Raw genomic sequence first — 16,651 nt, forward strand, 5'->3', positions numbered from 1 at the left:
ATTGGATCTGTATATCCTATTTTAGTGCATGTATCATTCTTTTATATAAAATTAGAAATATGAAGGATGAGACTGCTGAACTATTAACTGTGGTTTGTAACCTATCCTTTAAATCAACTTTTGTACCTAATGACTGAAAGAGAAGTAACATGACACCAATATTTAAAAAGGGCTCTAGAGGTGATCCTGGCAATTACAGATGGGTAAGTCTAACAGTACTGGGCAAGTTAGTTGAAACTATAGTGAAGAATAAAATTCAGACACACAGATGAACATAATTTGTTGGGGGTAAAATCAACATGGTTTCTGTAAAGGGAAATCATGCCTTTCTAATCTACTAAAGTTCCTTGAGGGGGTCAACAAACATGTGGACAGGGGGGAATCTAGTGGATATAATATACTTAAGATTTCCAGAAAGCCTTTGACAGGTTCCCTCACCAGAGGCTCTTAAGTAAGTTGTCATGAGATAAGAAGGAAGATTCTTTCATGGACTGAAAACTGGTTAAAAGACAGGAAACCAAGGTAGGTGAATGGAGAGAGGTAACTAGTAGGGTCCCCCAAGGTTCTGTCCTGCGACCAATCCTATTCAACTTATTTATAAATCATCTGGTGAAAGGGGTAAACAATGAGTTGGCAAAATTTGCAGATGATACTAAATTGCTCAAGATAGTTAAGACTAAAGCTGACGGTGAAGACCTTCAAAAAGATCTCACCAAACTAAGTGATTGGGAAACAAAATGGCAAATGAAATTGAATGTTGACAAATATAAAGTAATGTACATTAGAAAAATAATCCCAACTCTATATACACACAATATGATGGGGACTAATTTAGCTACAACTACTCAAGAGGGAGATCTTGGGAGTCCTTGTGGATAGTTCACTGGAAAAACCCACTCAGTGAGCAGCGGCAGTCAAAAAAGCAAACTATATTAGGAATCATTAAAAAAGGGACAGAGAATAGGACAGAGAATATCATATTGCCACTGTATAAAACAATGGTACTCCCACATCTTGTTGTCACTTCATCTCAAAAAAGATATATTGTCACTGGAAAAGGTTCAGAAAAAGGCAACAAAAATGATTAGGGGTTTAGAATGGGTCCCATATAAAGATTGATTAAAAAGACTTGGACTTTTCATCTTGGAAAAGAGGCGACTAAGGGGGGATATGATAGAGATCTATAAAATCATGACTAGTGAGGAAAAAGTGAATAACGAAAAGTTATTTACTTGTTCCCATAATACAGGCAGTACCCGGGTTATGTACACAATAGGGACTGTAGGTTTGTTCTTAAGTTGAATTTGTAGGTAAGTCGGAACTGGTACATATTGTACCCCAGGTGTCCCCGATTCAGCCGCTGCTGAAACTGACCAGCGGCTGACTACAGGAAGCCTGAGGCAGAGATGCTTTGCCCCGGGCTTCCTGGAATCAGCCGCTGATCAGTTTCAGCAGCAGCTGACTTGGGGACACCTGGGGTAGAGCAGCTGGGGTGCTGCCAGGTTGGTCCCCGCAGCGCCGAGGTGCGGCGCTGCGGGGACCAACCCGGCAGCGCCCCAGCTGCTCTGTCCCAGGCATCCAGATTCAGCCGCTGTTGAAACTGACCAAAAGCGGCTGAATCGGACACGCCTGGGGCAGAGCAGCTGGAGTGCTGCTGGGTTGGTCTGGTAGCGCCAACCCTCGGCGCTACTGGACCAACCCGGCAGCACCCCAGCTGCTCTGCCCCAGGTGTCCCCAAGTCAGCCGCTGCTGAAACTGACCAGCGGCTGATTCCAGGAAGCCTGGGGCAGAGCAGCTCTGCCTCGGGTTTCCTGTAGTCAGCCGCTGGTCAGTTTCAGCAGTGGCTGAATCGGGGACACCTGGGGCAGAGCAGCTGGGGTGCTGCTGGGTTGGTCCAGTAGCGCCGTCCTCCGCGGCGAGAAAAGCCGCTCCGCATCTCCCTGGTCTGCTGCGGGTGGGGGTGCTAGCTCCGCGTCTCCCTGGTCTGCTGGGGGGAAGTGCCCCCTGCGCCGCTGGAGGCAGCGACAGTGGGGGAGGCACCCCGCACTAGCGGGGACCCCCTCCCCGTTCGTAACTAGGGGTCCGACTTAAGTCGGATTGCCGTAACCCGGGGACTGCCTGTATAAGAACTAGGGATGTTAAATTTCGATTAACTGACTAATCGAATAGTTGATGCAGTTTCCATTGACTATTCAATTAGTTGATAAGAGTGCCTCCGCCTTTGAAGTACAGCACTGGCCCCATGCTCCCTGTGGTGTTTCAAAGCAGCAGTGCCGTGGGAAGCCTGGGGTCAGCTGGGGACTCCCCCACTGACCTTGAGGACTCCCTCTGGGCTCTGTGCAGCGTTGCCATTTTGAAACGCCATAGGGAGCCCAGCATCAGGCTCCATGTGGCGCTTCAAAGCGACAGCACCGCACAGAGCCTGGGGTCAGCTGGGGAGCCTCCAGCTGATCTCAGGCTCCATGTGGTGCTGCCACTCAGCAACACTGCATGCAGCCTGGCCCTGGGCTCCATGCAGCACTGCCACTTTGAAGCACTCCCTCCTCTTTTGCTGCCTCTTTCTGATAGAGACAGCAAGGTGGGGGGATGACTAGTTGACTAACGTGTTGACTATCAGAAAAGCATTTACTTACTGGTTAGTTGACTACTCAACCAGTCGTTCACATCCCTAAGAACTAGGGATCACCAAATGAAATTAATAGGTAGTGGGTTTAAAAACAAACCAAGAGGACCTTTTTCTTTATGCAGCGCAGAGTCAACCTGTGGAACTCCTTGCTGGAGGATGTTGTGAAGACTAGAACTTTAACAGGATTGAAAAAAAGAGCTAGAGGAGATTAGGTCCATCAATGACTATTAGCCAGGATGGGTAAAAATGGTGTCCCTACCCTCTGTTTGTCTGAAAATAGATGAGAGGAGAGAGATCATGTGATGATTACTTGTTGTGTTCACGCCTACTGTCACTAGGCAGACAGAATCTGCTACGCCTATCACAGCAAAGCGCGGGAAAACTCTTGCTCTCTCTATAAAACAGCTTCCCCTCCTGCATCCAGTTGAGGGTTCCCAAAAATTTGGAAGGCAGAACACGAGCCAGGTCTGAGGGCTGATCACCTGAGGGCCCCCTCCCGCTCACCGAATCAACTGAATCTTCCGCAGAGCGTAACTGTATACCGAATATGCTGTTGTCTCTGTTGTCCCTTCTGTGTCTGATAAGTGTGAGTATTGCTGTGTAAAGTTAGTTAGAGGTTTGTTAAATAATAGTGTTAGGAGTAAGTTAGTACTATTTAACAAACTTCTAACTGTTAGGAGTTAGATAGATGTTAGACCTTATGAGTGAAATGAATGTAAATATAAATGTTAAAAATCCCTGGGTTGTTGTTGATAATTACTGGGACTTGGAAAAACCTCAGGGTATTTTCCTCTATCGCACTGCATTTTGTTTACTGTTCCTGTTAATAGTTATTTGGCGCCCACGCCTGTAAAAACTGTTAAATAGAAAGTTATAGTTAAAAGCATTTTAATAAAAGTTAAAAGATATTCAGTACAAGGTTGCCTGTTTCTGCACCTCCCCGGGGCTGGCCACATTCCCGAACCTTCCATTTTACATCGACAACAAGCGGTGGGGCCATTGGAGAATTGAGGTGCTACAGGAGCACTAAAGGATGTTAATGTCATTGTGAAGAAACTAAATGAATTCTTTATATCAATCTTTTCATGGCTGAGGACATGAGGGAGATTCCCAAAACTAAGCCATTCCCTGTAGGTGACAAGTCTGAGGGGCTGTCCCAGCTTGAAGTTTGTCATAGAGACAGTCCACTTTCTCCAATATACATGGCAGAGGGGCACTGCTGGCACTTGATGGCAAATATTGCACTTGATGGCAAGTGCCAGCAATGCCCCTCTGCCATGTATATTTGAGAAAGTGGACAGTCTCTATGACAAAGGATAAATGGACACAAATCAGACATCAGAAATGGTAACATACAAAACTATAGGGGAACATATTAACCTGCCTGGTCACTCAATCATGGATTTCAAAGTAACCATTCTTCTACAAAGGAATTTCACCAGCCAATTAGAGAGAGAGAGAGTGTGGAATTGGTATTCATCGACAAATTTGACACTTCAGAGGGGTAGCAGAGAGTCTTTAAGGTGCTCTAGACTATTTGTTGTGTTTTAAGTTTTTCCTGTTACAGACTAACAAAACACGTAGATGGTATCATGACACTTCATGGGTGCAACCCACTTCTCCAGATGACTGGAGTATTAGAAGTCCAGATCCAAGAATAAATAAGGGAAGGAGGAAAAAAAGAGAAGAAAGGAGAAGGAAAAGAAAAAAAAAAGAGACAGACAGTGAGTAGATGGTTCAAATAGTTACAAGAGGCTCATAAGAACACTGAAAATTTGACACTGTTTCCCTGGGCTTCAGTCTCCCCTGCCTTTAACAACTGCATTTTTACATCAAAAGCTAAGAATGAGACACTTCTAGCCCATTTAATTAGCCTCATTAGTACTGGTCCTACAACTGACAGGTACTTTTTTTTGCTGTTATAAATACTTTGGTTTCTGTCATTTTCACTCCAGCTCATTCTAACGAAAGCTAATGATAATATATTTTTATTAGTCTCTAATGTTCTACTGTCTTTTACTCATTTTTAAAGTTACAGATTAACATAGCTGCCTCTGAGACATTTTAGCTGTGGCAGCTGAATCACTTCTGTGAGGCTGTCCCAGGCCTCAGACACAGTGAATGTCTGGATGTTACTGGATCCGCTAAGACTGTGGTTCTCAACTGGTGGTCCATGGTGACTTTTTCGGTGGTCCACAGGAACATTGTCCAAAGTCACACGGCACGAGCAGGCACCGCCGTTACGCTGTTTTACGCCGTATTCACAAGCATGCGGTGCATCATCCATAGTGCCACCTAGGACGCAAACGCCTCAGGCTCAGCCTTCCCCTGTGTGACTCAGAAGAGGGCAGGCCTGACCTAGGCAAGCAGGCTTTAAAAAGCCAGAGCAGTGCGACCAGGGAAGCGAAGCGGACAGGGGACTGCAGACAGGGGACTGCAGACAGGGGAGTTGAAGACGGAGTTGAGCAGAGGGAGTGACTGATGGTGATGAAGACCCGAAGCGCTTGTGCCAATACTTCTCCTGTCTCCTCCACCTGTGCCTGTATCCAGACAGAGAACCTGAGCATGGATGCCTCTACCCAGGTCCTGGTGTGGTCTTGCAGTATTTGTGGCTTGCAATTCCCACTGAGTGATCTCCAGGCTGGGGGAGACAACTGTTGTGAAAGGTGCCTGCTGGTGGAATCTCTCAGGCAGCAGGTGGGAGAGCTACAGGAGGAGGTGGCCAGGCTGAGGAGCATTCGACGCCATGAGGAATTCCTGGACAGTATTCCTGTGGAGTCCACGGAGGTCACTGTCCTAGGATGTGGGACTGTTGACCAGCCACGTATGGAGGAGGCGGTGGTGCAGGGTGAGCACTGGCAGCTGGTTACTTCCGGCAGCAGGCAGTGTTCCACCCCTGCTCCTAACCCTCCCACTGTGTTGTTACATAACCGTTACACTTTACTTTCTGCAGGAGACAAGGAGTCACCCCCCACAGTGGAGGAGACCAGGCCTTGCACCACCAAGGTTGAGCAGTCTCCTGCCACCACTGCGAGGAAGAAACGTAGGGTAGTGGTGGTTGGAGACTCTCTTCTGAGGGGAACGGAGGCACCCATCTGTCGCCCTGACAGTTCATCTCGAGAGGTATGCTGTCTGCCAGGGGCCCGTATCCGAGATGTTACGGAGGCATTGTTGAGGATTATCCGGCCCTCTGACTACTACCCCATGCTACTCATCCACGTGGGCACAAATGATACTGCCAGGTGTGACACTGAGCGGATCAAGTGTGACTACAGGGCTTTGGGAGTACGGGTGAGGGAGTTTGGAGCACAGATGGTATTCTCTTCGATCCTTCCTGTCAAAGGTAGGGGCCCGGGCAGAGAGAGGTGCATCCTGGAGGTGAATGCCTGGCTGCGAAGATGGTGTCGCCAGGAGGGATTCGGCTTCCTTGATCACGGGGTGCTCTTCCAGGAAGGACTGCTTGGCGGAGATGGAGTTCACCTTTGCAGGAGCGGGAAGGCCTTGTTTGGACACAGACTGGCTAACCTTGTGAGGAGGGCTTTAAACTAGGTTTGACGGGGACAGGTGAGCAAAGTCCACAGGTAAGTGCTGAATGTGCGGGACTGGGAGATGGGTTGGAAATGGGGGGGACTATGGCCTATAATGGCAAGGAGAAAGGAGGGTCAGGGCACAACAGGGAGGCAAGATCAAATCAGTATCTTAGATGCCTATATACAAATGCAAGAAGTATGGGTAATAAGCAGGAAGAACTGGAATTGCTAACCAATAAATACAACTATGATATCATTAGTATTACAGAAACCTGGTGGGATGGGACGCATGATTGGGATGTTGGTATGGAAGGGTACGGCTTGCTCAGGAAGGACAGACAGGGAAAAAAGGGAGGAGGGGTTGCCTTGTATATTAAAAATGTACACACTTGGACTGAAGTGGAGATGAACGTAGGAGATAGCTGTGTAGAGAGTCTCTGGGTTAAGCTAAAAGGGGTAAAAAATGAGGGTGATATCATGCTAGGAGTCTACTACAGGCCACCTCGCCAGGTGGAAGAGGTGGATGAGGCCTTTTTTAAACAATTAACAAAACTATCCAAAGCCCAAGATTTGGTGGTGATGGGGGACTTCAACTATCCAGACATATGTTGGGAAACTAACACAGCGGGGCGCAGGCTATCCAATAAGTTTCTGGACTGCATTGGAGACAACTTTCTGTTTCAGAAGGTTGAAAAAGCTACCAGAGGAGAAGCTGTTCTGGATTTGGTTTTAACAAATAGGGAGGAACTAGTTGAGAACTTGAAAATGGAAGACAGTATAGGGGACAGTGATCATGAAATAATAGAGTTCATGATCCTAAGGAAAGGTAGAAGGGAGACCAGCACAATTGAGGAAATGGATTTCAGGAAGGCAGATTTTGATAAGCTCAGAGAACTTGTAGGTAAGGTCCCATGGGAAGCAAGACTGAAGGGAAAAACAACTGAGGAGAGTTGGAAGTATTTCAAAGGGATGTTGTTAAGGGCCCAAAAGCAAACAATTCCGCTGTGTAGGAAAGATAGAAAATATGGCAAAAGACCAGCTTGGCTTAACAAGGAAATCTTGCATGATCTCAAAATAAAAAAGGAGTCCTATAAAAAATGGAAACTAGGACAAATAACAAAGGATGAATATAGGCAAGCAACACGGGAATGCAGGGGCAAGATTAGAAAGGCAAAGGCACAAAATGAGATCAAACTAGCTACAGACATAAAGGGAAACAAGAAGACCTTTTATAAATACATTAAAAGCAAGAGGAAGACCAAGGACAGGGTAGGCCCACTACTTAGTGAGGAGGGAGAAGCAGTAACAGGAAACTTGGAAATGGCAGAGATGCTCAATGACTTCTTTGTTTCGGTCTTCACCGAGAAGTCTGGAGGTGTGCCTAACATAGTGAATACAAGCAGAGAGAGGGTAAGTTTAGAAGATAGGATACACAAAGAACAAGTTAAAAATCACTTAGGAAAGTTAGATGTCAGCAAGTCACCAGGTCCTGATGAAATGCATCCCAGGATACTCAAGGAGCTGATAGAGGAGGTATCTGAGCCTTTAGCTATGATTTTTGAAAAATCATGGCAGACAGGGGAGATTCCAGAAGACTGGAAAAGGGCAAATATTGTGCCCATCTATAAAAAGGGGACCAAGAACAACCCAGGAAACTACAGACCGGTCAGTTTAACGTCTGTCCCAGGGAAGATAATGGAGCAGGTAATTAAGGAAATCATATGCAAACACTTGGAAGGTAATAAAGTGATAGGGAATAGCCAGCATGGGTTTGTGAAGAACAAGTCATGCCAAACTAATCTGATAGCTTTCTTTGATAGGATAACGAGCCTTGTGGATAAGGGAGAAGCGGTGGATGTCATATACATAGACTTTAGTAAGGCATTTGATACGATCTCGCATGATATTCTTATTGATAAACTAGGCAAATATAACTTAGATAGGGCCACGATAAGGTGGGTGCATAATTGGCTGGATAACCGTAGTCAGAGAGTTGTTGTTAACAGTTCTAAATCCTGCTGGAAAGGGATAACAAGTGGAGTTCCGCAAGGGTCTGTTTTGGGATCCGTACTGTTCAGTATCTTCATCAATGACTTAGATATTGGGATAGAGAGTTTGCAGATGATACCAAACTCCTTATTAAGTTTGCAGATGATACCAAACTGGGTGGGGTTGCAACTTCTTTGGAGGATAGGGACATAATTCAAAATGACCTTAGCAAGTTAGAGAAATGGTCAGAGGTAAACAGGATGAGGTTTAATAAAGAGAAATGCAAAGTGCTCCACTTAGGAAGGAACAATCAGTTCCATACATACAAGATGGGAAGCGACTGTCTAGGAAGGAGCATGGCGGAAAGGGATCTAGGGGTCATTGTGGACCACAAGTTGAATATGAGTCAACAGTCTGATGCTGTTGCAAAAAAAAGCAAATATGATTCTAGGTTGTATCAACAGGTGTGTTGTAAGCAAAACTCGTGAAGTCATTCTGCCGCTCTACTCTGCACTAGTTAGGCCTCAGCTGGAGTACTGTGTCCAGTTCTGGGCGCCACATTTCAAGAAAGATGTGGAGAAATTGGAAAGGGTACAGAGAAGAGCGACAAGAATGATTAAAGGTCTAGAGACCATGACCTATGAAGCCAGGATTCATGAACTGGGCTTGTTTAGTTTGGAAAAAAAGAAGATTAAGGGGGGACATGATAGCGGTTTTCAAATATCTAAGAGGGTGCCACAAGGAGGAAGGAGAAAATTTGTTCCTCTTGGTTTCTGAGGACAGGACAAGGAGTAATGGGCTTAAAGTGCAGCAGGGGAGGTTTAGATTGGACATTAGGAAAAAATTCCTAACTGTCAGGGTGGTCTAATATTGGAATAAATTGCCAAGGGAGGTGGTGGAATCTCCCTCTCTGGAGATATTTAAGAACAGGTTAGATAGACATCTGTCAGGGATGGTGTAGACGGAGCTTGGTCCTGCCTTGAGGGCGGGGGGCTGGACTCGATGACCTCTTGAGGTCCCTTCCAGTCCTATGATTCTATGATTGTCCAAAGTCACACGGCACGAGCAGGCACCGCCGTTACGCTGTTTTATGCCATGTTCACAAGCATGCGGTGCATCATCCATAGTGCCACCTAGGACGCAAACGCGTTGTGTTGTCAGTAACTTCCGTCTGAGGCTCTGAGCATCAGTGTAGCTGCCACCGTCGTGCTGAGCAGTTGCGGTGTCATTTGTCCTGTGCTATATATGCTATTTTACAGGTGTGGTATAGTTTGTGTATAATGGCAACGACAGGAAGAAATGTTAAGCGTAAGTATTCGGAGGATTACATCAAATTCGGCTTCACTTGTCAAGAAAAAGAAGGCGTGGATTTGCCACAACATGTTATTTGTTTCAAAGATTTGGGGAACGACTAAGCTGAAATTCCATCACAAAGTGTCACCCCAACTTGTTGCAAAAGGATGAAGATTATTTTGAGCAGTGGTTATCAGGTCTGAAACGGCAGCGCCTCGACTCAAGAAATGCATTCTATAATAAGACAAGCCATGCAGTGCGCGCTTCCTACATTGCTGCATACAAAGTTGCACAGGCCAAGAAGCCTTATACCATTGTAGAGCAACTTGTGCTCCCTTGTGTAAACGAGATGGTGCGACTTCTTCTTGGCAAGGAAGCAGCAAGGAAGCTGAATGATATATCTGTCTATAAAGACACAGTATCGAGATAGATAAATGAGATCAAAGAACATCAGTGAACAAGTTGTGGATGAAATAAAGAAGTCTCCATTGTTTGCCATACAATTGGATGAATTGACCAACGTCGCATTGTGCTCTCAGCTATTGGTGTTCGCGCGATACATGGTTGACTTCAAAGACGAGTTTCTTTTTTGTAAGACTCTTGATACCATCACAAAGGCTCAGGATGTGATGGAAATTGTTAACAATTTCTTTGAAGTACATGGTCTGGATTGGGTAAATCTTGTGGGTGTCACCACTGATGGTGCACCTGCCATGCTGGGCTCAAGATTGGGTTTACAAACGCTGGTGAAACAGCACGCTCCAATGGTAACCAGAGTTCCTTGCTTCATTCATAGGGAAGCTTTGGCATCAAAAACATTGCCTGATCAACTGAACACCCTTTTCAAAGAGTTGGTGAAAGTGGTGAATCACATCAAATCATCGGCTCTGAACACCAGGCAGGACATGGGTTCCAACTTTGATGTGTTGCTGTTCTACACTTCTGTACAGTGGTGTCAGCAGGGAATGTACTCAGAGTTTTTCAACTGAGAGAGGAGTTGGATTTATTTCTCCAGGCCCAAGGGAAAGAGGAATTCCGAAATGTGCTGACAGTCAAATTTAGAACTTGCGTATCTTGTCAATATTTTTGGAATCTTGAACAAACTGAATCTTCAGCTACAAGGAAAAGGTGCAAATCTGTTCTCTCACCAAAGCATCATCAAGGCTTTTCTTGACAAACTGGAACTCTGAATCGTAAGAGTCGAAGGCAATAATCTAGTTCAATTGCCATATGTGGATGCCATGCTCGGGGAAAGGAAGCCATTCGGACACAAATTCTCGATCATTTACGGAAGCTATGAGACGAATTCCAATGATACTTTCTGGAGGTGGAAAGGAGAAGGAATGGATTATCTTTCATCACTGTGACGAAGTGTGGGTACATTGCTGGTTGCTAGGCTTGGGTTGTGAGTGACCTCCACTGGCTGCTGTCTACAGCATGGCCCAGCAGGGCAGGGGATGAGTCATTATGCAAGGGGGCTTCAAACCTGTCTGACGAGTTAACTCTGAGGGAGCGGAACAATGGGAGGAAGAGGAGTGGAGCCCTGGCGGGGGGCAGGGCTGGAAGTGGGTGAGTTAGTTTCTGTCTGGGAGCATGGAGGAGACAGCCTAGGGAAAGGGGCTGGAATTTAGGGGCCAGTCTCCCCCAACTCAAGGGGGGCTGAGGCATCCTAGGCCTGCCCTGTAACCAGATTACATCTGCGCTGTGCTGTATCCTGGAGAAGCAATAAACATCTCTATTCTACTGGCTGGTGGAGTCTGTTCGTGCCATTATGGGGGTGCAGGAGACGGGAAAACCCCAACGTGCTGTCACAATCAGGAATCCATTTACAACAGAGGATCTGCAGGAGGAATTCTTGGATCTGAAAAATGATTTTGCGGCTCAAGACGTGTACCAGCAGTCTACCATAGAGAAATTTTGGACCAGGGTGACCAGGAGTTACCCAAATCAGCACAAGCAGTCAGATTTCTTTTGCCATTTGCATCAACTTATATGTGTGAGACTGGATTTTCGTGTTTGTTGCAGGAATCGGCTGGCAGTGGAAAGTGATAATCGTTATGCATTATCAGATACCACTGCAAACATGGAAAAGCTTGTCAGTGAGAAGAGAATCCAAAAATCTGTTAGTAAGAAATAAATTTAAAACCAAAATATTCGTTGTCTGCTCTTTTTTTTATGATGTCTCAAAAAGGAGGTGGTCCACGAAAATGTTTTGATTGACCTGGTGGTCCGTAGACTGAAATGAGTTGAGAGGTGAGGCACCACTCAAGAGTTGAAAGAGCCAAGAATACCCCTGGGTGGCGGTTTGGGGCAGATCACTCTCTAGTAATGAGGAATGTAGAAGCAAAGTAGTCTTTGCTCCTCCTCTTTGTGTTTCTTTTACCAGAGAGAGAGAAAAACAACAGTTTTCTAAACACGGGGGAGGGAGGGGTGATGCCCCCAGAGAAGAAACAAAGTTGTGGGGGATTTTTTAATTCCAAGGAAGAACAAGAGAGAGGAAACACTATTAGGGAGAACAAAAAAACCAAAATTAGCTATTAATTATGCTAATAACACAGATAAGGAAAGGTCAACTACTCTCTCTGTTTCAGAGGGGCAGCCAAGTTAGTCTGTAACCCGAAAAACTTAACTAATAGTCTTGCAGCACCTTAAAGACTAACAAAACATGTAGATGGTATCATGAGCTTTTGTGGGCACAACCCACTTCTTCAGATGAATGGAGTCATTAAAAGGTCCAGTTTCTAAATAAATAAGGGTATGTCTACACTACAAAGTTAATTCGAACTAACAGCCATTAGTTCGAATTAACTTTCATAGGTGCTACACATACAAACCGCTAGTTGGAACTTAATTCGAACTAGCGGAGCTCTTAATTCGAACTAGGTAAACCTCATTCTACGAGGACTAATCATAGAATCATGGGACTGGAAGGGACCTCGAGAGGTCATCGAGTCCAGCCCCCCGCCCTCAAGGCAGGACCAAGCTCTGTCTACACCATCCCTGACAGATGCCTATCTAACCTGTTCTTAAATATCTCCAGAGAGGGAGATTCCACCAACTCCCTTGGCAATTTATTCCAATATTTGACCACCCTGACAGTTAGGAATTTTTTCCTAATGTCCAATCTAAACCTCCCTTGCTGCACTTTAAGCCCATTACTCCTTGTCCTGTCCTCAGAAACCAAGAGGAACAAATTTTCTCCTTCCTCCTTGTGACACCCTTTTAGATATTTGAAAACCGCTATCATGTCCCCCCTTAATCTTCTTTTTTCCAAACTAAACAAGCCCAGTTCATGAAGCCTGGCTTCATAGGTCATGGTCTCTAGACCTTTAATCATTCTTATCGCTCTTCTCTGTACCCTTTCCAATTTCTCCACATCTTTCTTGAAATGTGGTTCCCAGAACTGGACACAGTACTCCAGCTGAGGCCTAACTAGTGCAGAGTAGAGCGGCAGAATGACTTCACGAGTTTTGCTTACAACACACCTGTTGATACAACCTAGAATCATATTTGCTTTTTTTGCAACAGCATCAGACTGTTGACTCATATTCAACTTGTGGTCCACTATGACCCCTAGATCCCTTTCCGCCATGCTCCTTCCTAGACAGTCGCTTCCCATCTTGTATGTATGGAACTGATTGTTCCTTCCTAAGTGGAGCACTTTGCATTTCTCTTTATTAAACCTCATCCTGTTTACCTCTGACCATTTCTCTAACTTGCTAAGGTCATTTTGAATTATGTCCCTATCCTCCAAAGAAGTTGCAACCCCACCCAGTTTGGTATCATCTGCAAACTTAATAAGCGTACTCTCTATCCCAATATCTACATCATTGATGAAGATATTGAACAGTACGGATCCCAAAACAGACCCTTGCGGAACTCCACTTGTTATCCCTTTCCAGCAGGATTTAGCACCGTTAACAACAACTCTCTGACTACGGTTATCCAGCCAATTATGCACCCACCTTATCGTGGCCCTATCTAAGTTATATTTGCCTAGTTTATCAATGCCTAGTTCGAATTAAGTAGTTCGAATTAAGGGCTGCGTAGCCACTTAATTCGAACTAGTTGGAAGCTAGTCCTTCCCAGCTTGCCCTGGTGGCCACTCTGGGCCAAGCCAGGGAAACTCTTCTGGCCCCCTCCCAGCCCCGGAGCCCTTAAAGGGCCACGGTCTGGCTACGGTGCCCGTGCCAGGTACAAGCCTGCCAGCATTCAGCCAGCAGACCCTGCATCTGGCACGGCATGAGCCAGCCACCCGCTGCCACCCAGCCCTCTGCCTCTTCCCAGGACCAGACTGGCGGCTCCCAGGAGCCTGCCCGGGGCTGCAAGAGGCGGGCGCCCGCGCCTGGTCTAGAGCAGAGATCGTGGACTTCGTCGAGGTTTGGGGGGGAGGCCTCCAATGTTCACAATCTCCGCACTAGGCACAGGAAAGTGGCCGTCTAGGACAGGATAGCTGCAGGCCTGGCCACCAAAGGGCACATGCGAACCCAGGAGCAGGTTTGCATGAAAATCAAGTTGGTCCAGTGAGACTCCCGACCCTGAGCCCTGAGCTTAGAACATAAGAACATAAGAATGGCCGTACTGGGTCAGACCAAAGGTCCATCTAGCCCAGTAGCCTGTCTGCCGACAGCGGCCAGCACCAGCTACCCCAGAGGGGATGGACCGAAGACAATGACCAAGCCATTTGTCTCGTGCCATCCATCTCCAGCCTTCCACAAACAGAGGCCAGGGACACCATTCCTACTTCCTGGCTAATATCACTCCATGGACCCAACTTCCATGACTTTATCTAACTTTTCTTTAAACTCTGTTATAGTTCTAGCCTTCACAGCCTCCTGTGGAAAGGAGTTCCACAGGTTGACTATTTGCTTTGTGAAGAAGAACTTTCTTTTATTAGTTTGAAGCCTGCTACCCATTCATTTCATTTGGTGTCCTCTAGTCCTTATATTGTGGGAACTAATGAAGAACTTTTCTTTATGCACCCTCTCCACACCACTCATTATTTTATATACCTCTATCATATTCCCCCTTAGTCTCCTCTTTTCTAATTGAAAAATCCCAGTCTCTTTAGCCTCTCTTCATATGGGACCTGTTCCAAACCCCTAATCATTTTAGTTACCGTTTTCTGAACCCTTTCCAAGGCCAAAACATCTTTTTTGAGGTGATGAGACCACGTCTGTACACTGTACTGAAGATATGGCGTATCATAGTTTTATACTTCCCCTCCTCCTTCTTCCCCTGGCTTCCCCCTTCCAGCTCCCTCCTCCCAGGTTTCCCCCTCCCCTCTCTCTTCCCCTCTCCCACCTCCTTTTCCCAGTCTGCCAAGAGGTTAATCCTCCCCCGCCCAGTTTTGATAAATAAAGAGAGTTTCTATTTTTGAACACACGTGTCCTTTATTTTTTACATCAGGCAGGAGAGCTAGGGAAGGGTAAGTGGAAGGAGGTGAGGGAGGAATGGGGCACAAGCCCCCAATGGGGAGCACTGGGATGGCTCTGTGGGCTCCTCACGGTGGAAGCTCTCCTGCAGGGCCTCCTGGATCCTGACAGCCCCCCGATTGACCCCCCGGATGGCAGCCTGCGGCAAGTGCAGCCGGGCTGATGGCTGAGTGTTGTGATGTGCCGAGTGCGGGCACTCAGGGCACTTCAAGACAGGACTGCTTTGCTGTCCCTCATCGAGGTAGACAAGCAAGCAGGGAACCCTGAGAATTGTCTGTCCGGGGTGGGGGTCGGGTCCCTTTAAGCACAGCCCTCGGCTAGCCTGAGGAAGCAGCTCCATACTCTAAGTCCTAACCTGATGCCCTGCCAGCACTGGTTCCGGCCAGCCTTAACTTTGGTTCATGGTCCACTCAATGTAGACTTGCTAGTTTGAATTAGCAAAAAGCTAATTCAAATTAGTTATTAGGTCTAGATGCACTAATTCAAATTAGCTTAGTTCGAATTAACTAATTCGAATTAAGTTAGATCGAATTAGTGCTGTAGTGTAGACATACCCTAAGAGACTGGGGGGAGGGGGGACAGAGAAGGAAAAAGAAAAAAAGGGGGGGGGGGAGAAATAGTCAATTAGTGTCCATGCTACATTAAGCTGACAGAGAAGGTGCAAATTGTTATTAAGTATCCATTGTTTGGTTTTTTGTGTCATCAGAATGTGGAATGTAATGGTCCTCTATTGTGAGGCCAAAGGTGGTTGAGAAGGAAATGAAGGGTTTTCCCTTGTACAGTGCTAGATAGACTCCAGGCAGATCATGAGGGAGGGAGAGCACATGGTGGGACCAATGGATACTGCTAGCAAAAGTCACAGATTAGAGGCGCAGGGGAGCATATACACCTACAGTAGAGTACCCATACGGACACTTCTCAAAAGAACTAACCAGAAGATACACAGAAAATGACTACAGACTAAACCATGTAACCCCATTTCTCTCTTGAAGCCCTCGAGTGCACTGTGAGTATCTCCGACATCGTTAGAGGCAGTGACATACTACTCTATAATTCTTATTGCATGTGAATCATTAGAACTCTACCATTTCATCTTATTCAGTTCCATGTCAATTTCTTTCCTCTCCTAAAGGCATGGGAGAAGGCAAAGGCATGTCTGAAGGCAAAGAGTCACAGCTGGAATTCAGAGAACAAGCTTGTATTCGAGGATCTCCTATTTTACACAAGACTCTAATGAAAGATCCAAACAAATACTAAATTGGGCTGTCTCCGAGTCATGTAAAGTGTTGTGCTGCCGAACAGACAAGAGCTACACAGACTCCAGCAAAAGGGTTAGAAAGGAAGGCTCAAGGACCTACATTTCGTAGTTCTGATCCTCTGTCTCTTGCTGCACTGAGAGCTCTTCCAACGTTGCATCAATATCAAGCTGATTTGTCTCCAGCTGCCGTAGCAACGTCTCCCTCTGAAGAAAGGAAAATAAAACAGGGTGAGCAGGAAAACTCACTGTACCAGGTATCTGAGAGCTTGCAGGTACAGCAAGACCTTGCATTAACATTAATGCGCTGTTTTACCCATTTTAATGAATTGATCAGCAGCTAAATGCCCCCAGCAAGGTGTTCAAGTTAAATAAAGGAATACAAGAGAAGAATAGAGGCAGACACACAGTGTTCATTATGAAAGTCAGCATCCTCTTTCACAAGAATGTGTGTGTCACAAAAAGTGTCACTTTTGATACTCACAACGGAGCACTGAAATAGGCTACAGCACAATCATGTAAA

At 46.0% G+C, this 16,651-nt stretch overlaps 1 protein-coding gene across 3 annotated transcripts in view; it reads right to left on the bottom strand.

Annotated features, from left to right (window-relative positions):
- Window positions 1-16,651, bottom strand: part of RABL6 (RAB, member RAS oncogene family like 6) — a 92,194-nt gene that overhangs the window by 32,050 nt on the left and 43,493 nt on the right. For all 3 annotated transcript variants that reach the window (XM_075905805.1, XM_006117347.2, XM_006117345.2), the window contains one exon: window positions 16,232-16,335. In XM_075905805.1, coding sequence (XP_075761920.1) covers window positions 16,232-16,335 — 104 coding nt within the window. The remainder of the gene's footprint in view (window positions 1-16,231; window positions 16,336-16,651) is intronic.

The sequence above is a fragment of the Pelodiscus sinensis genome, chromosome 22 (genome assembly GCF_049634645.1).
Source record: "Pelodiscus sinensis isolate JC-2024 chromosome 22, ASM4963464v1, whole genome shotgun sequence".
In the NCBI taxonomy this organism is placed as follows: domain Eukaryota; kingdom Metazoa; phylum Chordata; order Testudines; family Trionychidae; genus Pelodiscus; species Pelodiscus sinensis.